Source organism: Ovis canadensis, chromosome 13 (genome assembly GCF_042477335.2).
Source record: "Ovis canadensis isolate MfBH-ARS-UI-01 breed Bighorn chromosome 13, ARS-UI_OviCan_v2, whole genome shotgun sequence".
Taxonomy (NCBI): Eukaryota; Metazoa; Chordata; class Mammalia; order Artiodactyla; family Bovidae; genus Ovis; species Ovis canadensis.
This window is the reverse complement of record NC_091257.1, coordinates 70,060,062-70,065,672: the sequence shown is the minus strand read 5'-3', so window position 1 is coordinate 70,065,672 and position 5,611 is coordinate 70,060,062. Positions and strand designations below refer to the sequence as shown.

At 65.8% G+C, this 5,611-nt stretch overlaps 1 protein-coding gene across 2 annotated transcripts; it reads right to left on the bottom strand.

Annotated features, from left to right (window-relative positions):
• Positions 1-253: 253 nt before the first annotated feature.
• Positions 254-5,058, bottom strand: HRH3 (histamine receptor H3). Of its 2 annotated transcripts, XM_069546776.1 has the most exons (4): positions 4,509-5,058; positions 3,295-3,461; positions 1,526-2,295; positions 254-777 (listed from the first exon to the last, which is right to left on the bottom strand). In XM_069546776.1, exons 1-4 carry the CDS (start codon positions 4,765-4,767, stop codon positions 717-719), a joined length of 1,257 nt encoding a protein of 418 aa, XP_069402877.1. In that variant the 5' UTR covers positions 4,768-5,058; the 3' UTR covers positions 254-716. The 2 variants fall into 2 exon arrangements, with proteins under 2 accessions (XP_069402877.1, XP_069402876.1); XM_069546775.1 differs by having other exon boundaries at positions 254-2,295; positions 4,509-4,843.
• Positions 5,059-5,611: the final 553 nt, after the last annotated feature.

Genomic DNA, 5,611 nt, shown 5'->3' with positions numbered 1-5,611 from the left:
GCTGTGCTGTCTATTTTCAAGCCTGAAGTGAGAGGGAGTGGCGGGCAGAGCACTGCTGGGGCACCATGTCCCTTACTGGGGTTAAACCCTCGTATGACTGCCGGCTGTCTTCTCTCCCCCTCCCCCGCTTGAAGAGACACTGAGGCGGGAGGGAGGGGCAGGTCTGCATCTCATGCCCGCCTGGGTGCTCCTGTGTCCCCGTGGGTTCCAACTGATGCTTGGCCACCCCCATGAAGTCCTCAGGAATCAGCACTAATAAAAAAATACACTTTACTGTGTGGACTGCAGGGTCTGCAGGGGCAGCACGGCAGAGGTGCGGGGAGCAGAGCATGCAGAGCGCCAGCCAGTGCACAGGATTCGGCAAAGCAGCCACTCTGCTGGGCTTGGCACCTGGCCCCTGGGCTCCTCCGACTGCCCTGAGAGGACTCTCAGGGCTCGGCTCTTTCCCTCTCCCAAACCGGGATACTCTGGTTGAGCAGATGGAGCGGGAGGGGCAGCCTTCTGGACAATCGAGCGTCTGGGGCTCCAGCCACCCTCAGAGCCTCCAGTCGGAGCCCAGTACCCGAGCTGGGGGCACGGTGGGCAGAGCAGCTGGCTCGGCTCAGCCAGAAGCGGCACACAAGGAAGGAGGACGTGGGAGCCCACACCTGCCAATCCAGCCCCAAGCTCCTCAGCAGTTTTGTCTCTTTTGATTAAACATCTAAGGAACACCGAGTTCACGGACGTGTTTTCTTCTTCTCCATCTTCCTGAAACACCCAGAATGGAGACGCAGAGACCTGCAGCGAGCAAGGTTCCTGGGGAGCGCCCGGCACTTTGGGAGCAGATAAAGTTGGAGGGAGGAGGGATGAAGGACCGGGTCCGGCCTCAAGCAGGGGACGGACAGCAGCAAAGCCAGCAGCCAGGGCTTGTCTGGGACAGGACAGGTGTGCAGGCGTGTGCAGGTGTGTGTGCGTGCAGGGGCCGAGCGCTGGCCCCAGAGGCCTGGAGCACACGCCAAGCACTTGCTTTGGGAAGAACACTGAGCAGTAATTGTGAGAAACAAGGACATGACCAGCCATCACACTGTCCGTGGGGGTGGACAGAGTGGCTGGGAGCCCTGGATTGTCCCTCCTGGGCTACAGCAGGTCTTGGGTGGCATCATTCTGGCTCACGCAGCAGGGGCCCTTCCAGCTGCCCACCAGCCTGCCTCCACTGCCAGCGGATGGTCTGAGAGGCTGCCATGGCATTTAGGGTGGGCCAGAAACAAGGCAGAGCACACGCCTGCAGGGCGGCCAGGTGTACATGAAGGCCCAGCTGCCCAGGAACCCAGGGCCTCGAGGGGATGGCAGTGGCCTCAAGCATCCTGGGTGCCATGGAAGGCCAGCTCACTTCCAGCAGTGCTCCAGGGAGCTGTGGGGCTGGATCTTGAGCTTCTGGGGGCAGAGTAGCTTGGTGAAAGCCCGGCGGAAGCTATAGTGGCACAGCGGGTAGAGGACAGGGTTGACAGCCGAGTTGGCCCACAGCAGCCAGAAGGACGTCTCGTACCAGTAGTCGGGGATGCAGTGGCCGTGGCAGGCGGCCCGAATGATCATCAGGAGCGTGTAGGGGGCCCAGCAGAGCCCGAAGATGCTCACGATGACGGCCAGCGACTTGGCTACCTTCTTATCCCGCGAGAGCCGGAAGCGCTGGGTGATGCTCTGGGACACCATCTTCATGCGCTTCTCGAGGGACGCCGAGGACGCGGACGGCTTGGAGCCGCGCTTGAGTGATCGAGGCCTCTCGGTGCCCCTTGAGGAGCTGCCGGAGCTGGAGGTGGGTGAGGCCGCGGCACCCCCACCACTACCACCCCCGAGGGCCACCTCCCCGGCCTCAGGGCCCGGGGTCACCTCGCTGACCCCCACCCCGTACCTGTGCAGCGGCACAGCCTCCCCGCACCCTTTCTGCCAGCATCCCCAGCAGCTGGGTGCAGTGGGCGGTGGAGAGGGCTGGGCCTCGGGTGGAAGCTCGGTGGTGGCCGCCTCGCGCACTCCATCCAGCCGGACACGGGTGCGCCTCTGGATGTTCAGGTAGATGCTGAGGTTGAAGAAGGTGACACTGAGGAAAGGGGTGAAGAACTCAAGTGTGGAGGCCGTGATGAGGAAGTACCAGTTGTAGAAGAACTCGGCGTAGCAGTGGCCCTCAGGGATGGAGCTGCCGCCAGACAGGTGCTCCCAGCTGAGGATGGCGGGTCCATAGAGCAGGAAGGCCAGCACCCACACCAGCACCATCTTCTGCACCGCCCGCCGCGTGTCACCCTGCTGGGCCCGGTAAGAGACCTGTGGCGGGACACGCTGGGTCAGGAGGCAAGGGGACTGAGCCAGGGCACAGTGCTGCCCAGAGCTCCGGGCAGCCTCCAGGCCTCTGTGCAGGGCCCTCCTCAGCAAAGACGCCTTCCCTTATCCTCCACGAACCCCCAGTAGGCTGAGGCCTGTGACTCTCCCATGGGCTCGGAACCGCCTCTCAGAATCCTAATATTGTGCCAGGCTGCCTGCAAGCCATCCCCCTGCCAGCTGTGTGCTCCCTAGGAGTCACGTCACTGTCCAGTCCTTTGAGGACCCATCGTGTGCCCTGCTCTGTGCTCGGCATCTTTGATATCATCTCATTTAATCTTCACAGCTGCTCCACCCTGGTCCCTACATTCTTGATGGTTCAGGTCAGGCAGGAAAGACCACAGGTGGAGGGGCTCCATGGGCAGAGCTGACTCCAAACCCATGCTCTCTGCACCCTGACCCACTGCCTCCCTAGACTAGGACACACACAGCCCTGGCAGAGGGAGCCTGGCAGAGCCGTCAGAGGAGATGGCACCAGACTGACCTCTGGGGCAGTGCTGCCGCCAGCTCTGTGCCTGCGTGACTCTGACATGGGAAGTGTGGGCAGTCCAGGGTCCCTAAGTGTGGCCACCCACACCCAGGGCAGCTCATGGAGCCTGTCTTTCTGAGGCACACACACCCGTGGGGAGGTCCTACCAAGGGCCCTCGGCCCCAGATAGTCCCTTAGTTCCAGGGACTTTGGACCTGCTCCAGGGTGGAGGCTGGAGTGACCCCCTCCTTCAGGTCCAGACAGCCCCTTCTGCCCAAACCAGGACCCATCCTACTGGCAGCAGATGGCTACTGAGCAGGCAGGTGGCTACAGAGTGCCTGAGGTGAGCAGATCCCAAGCCCACCCAGCACCGCCCATTCAGAAGTGGCCGTACCCCCTGCCTGTTGCGTCTCCCGGCCGCCTCTGGCCACCCTGCCCCCTGAGAGTGAACATGGGCACCCACATCCCAGACTCACGGCTCGGGTGACCGACAGGAAGCGGTCATAGCTGATGAGAACGATATTGAAGACAGAGGAGGTGCAGAGCAGGTAGTCCACCACCAACCACAGCTTGCAGAGGCCCCGGCCAAAGGGCCAGCGACCAGTCAGCACGTAGGGCACATAGAGTGGGATGCAGAACGCCCCTGTGGGAAAGGAGGGCCATGGCTGGGCAGGGGCCTGGGGTCAGACCCCCCCCCACAGCTGGGAGATAAGCAGGACCTGGGGTCACATAATGGGCCCCTTTCTGGGACCAGCAATCCCCCCTCCGCCTCCTTCCTAGGCATGCTCTGAGCCCTGCACCTGGCCTCCAACCCTTGACCCACCCCCAGCCCCACTGTGTTCCTGGACTTGGGAGCAGGAAAAAGCTCCAGCGGTAGGGCCCACTGGGCACAAGGAGACCCAAAGCGTCATTCCTGGCCTTTTGCTAGTCCTCTCAGTGCCTGAAGGAAGGAAGAATTTCCTTCCTCTCCGCCCCGCTGCACCCCAGCTCCTATCCTGGCCTTTGGGCAGCTCCTCATCATCAGCTCGGAAGCCGAGAAAACATTTCTCCGGACTCAAAGGGCACTTGACTGCTACCATGCGGGCGGCTCCCAACGCCAAGCCCCGCTCTGAGCAGCTGGCAGACGCTCCTCTCAGCCCCAACAGGTGTCTGGCGCTCCGGCCCCCTCCTTGCGCCCCGCCCCCGCCCCCCCCCTCCCAGTCACAGCCGGCAGCAGCGCACGGACACGTGAGAGCGCGCGCTTCAGAGCATCTCCCCAACCCCGCCTTCCCCGCGGCCTCCTCCCCCAACACGGCTCTAAAAATCTCCCTTCCACGTCCCCTCCCCCCAGCCTCCCCCCAACACCCTCCCCCCAGCACCCTCCCCGTGTCCTGAGTCCGCTGCAGCCTTTGTTTGGCTACGGCGCAGGAGCCCGCGCTGCACAGTGGCCGCAGAGCCTTGCGCCTTGCTGAGCGTCCGCTCGCTCGGACCCCTTCCCCGGGGACGTCCTTCCCCAGCCCCAGTCCCGGGGCCCGGGAGGCAAGGAACTTCGCCTGTGCCCACCTCCCCAAAGTCCTGGACACCCCCTACCCAGGCCTGGCTTCCTAGCGGGGTGTGTCCCCGAGGAAAAGCACCCTAGGTCCACATTCCAATCCCTGCTGATCCGACCCGGCTGGGCGCCCCTGACTCTGGAGGGGGCTGGGGGCTTTACCCACGAGGAAGTCGGAGATGGCGAGGTTGAGCAGAAAGAAGTTGTTTTGGGTGCGGAGGCTCGAATCCGCCACGAAGGCGAGCATGACCAGCGCGTTGCCCAGCACCGTGGCCACGATGAGCAGCGCCATGAGCGCCGCCAGCACCGCGGTCCAGGCGGCGGAGAAGCCGCGCGCCCCGCCCGCCGCCGCCGCCGCCGCCGCCTCGCCAGCCAGCGCCCCCGACGCGTTCAGCGGCCCGTCGGGCGATGAGCGCTCCATGGCCCCGCCGGCTCACGGGGCGCGGGGGCGCGGGGCAGGGTGCGGACCGCCAGCCGGGCGGCCAGGAGTGGCCCCGGTCCGGGAGCCTGGTCTTTGCGGGCTCTCGGCCCGGCCGGGTTCCCCGTTGGGTGCCCGGCGCATGGTCCGCGGGCGCCGAGACGGGGGCCGGGGCGGGCCGCGCCCAGGGGGCCCGGCCCGGAATCTGAGCCGAACCGGGCCAGCGGCAGGACCACTGCAGCCCGAGCGGACCCGGGGCGGAGCTGGAGCCGGCGCCGCTGCCTGAGCGTCCGTGCGCCCGGAGTGCCGCGCGCAGCTGAGTGAGCCCCGAGGCCAGCCGGCGGCCCCCCGCGCCCCGCGCAGCGCCCCCGCCATTGGCTGCCGCCCTCGCCCCGCCCCCGCCCCGCCCGGCGCCGGCAGCACCACGGACAGCGCCGCGTGCCCGCCGGGCCGCCGGAGCCCCAGCCCGAGTGCGCACGCCGGCTGGCGAAGAGCCTGGCACGGCGGTCGCCCGAGCTGGGGGCTCACCTGCGGTCAACCGCCCGCGCACACAGGAGCCAGTCTCTGGGCCGCTTGACCTGCCCCGTGCCCTCCGTCCCGGTGACCCCTGGCTGGCTCTCATCGGGATCTGGGGCGCCTGAGGGGGTCCGGAGTGGGAGTGAGGGGAAACTTCTGCATCCGCGCTCAGGGGAACTTGCCCCCATGGGACCCCCTCCTCGTTTCACCCTTCGAGCAAGCAGGACTCGGAGAAAGGAATCTCCCGAGGAGAAAGGATGGGAGGGGTCTCCGATAGCCGGTGCCCTGGTCAGGGGTTTGCTCCACCCCCCATATGGGTGGGACGCTGGCT

Bases quoted from the DNA above. Each gene is read 5' to 3' on its own strand.
- HRH3 (XM_069546775.1), bottom strand. From the start codon at position 4,767: ATGGAGCGCTCATCGCCCGACGGGCCGCTGAACGCGTCGGGGGCGCTG. The intron at 3,462-4,508 runs GTAAAGCCCCCA...CCTTTCCCACAG, and splicing joins CATCTCCGACTTCCTCGTGG to GGGCGTTCTGCATCCCACTC. The intron at 2,296-3,294 runs GTGAGTCTGGGA...GTCCCGCCACAG, and splicing joins TCCTGTCGGTCACCCGAGCC to GTCTCTTACCGGGCCCAGCA.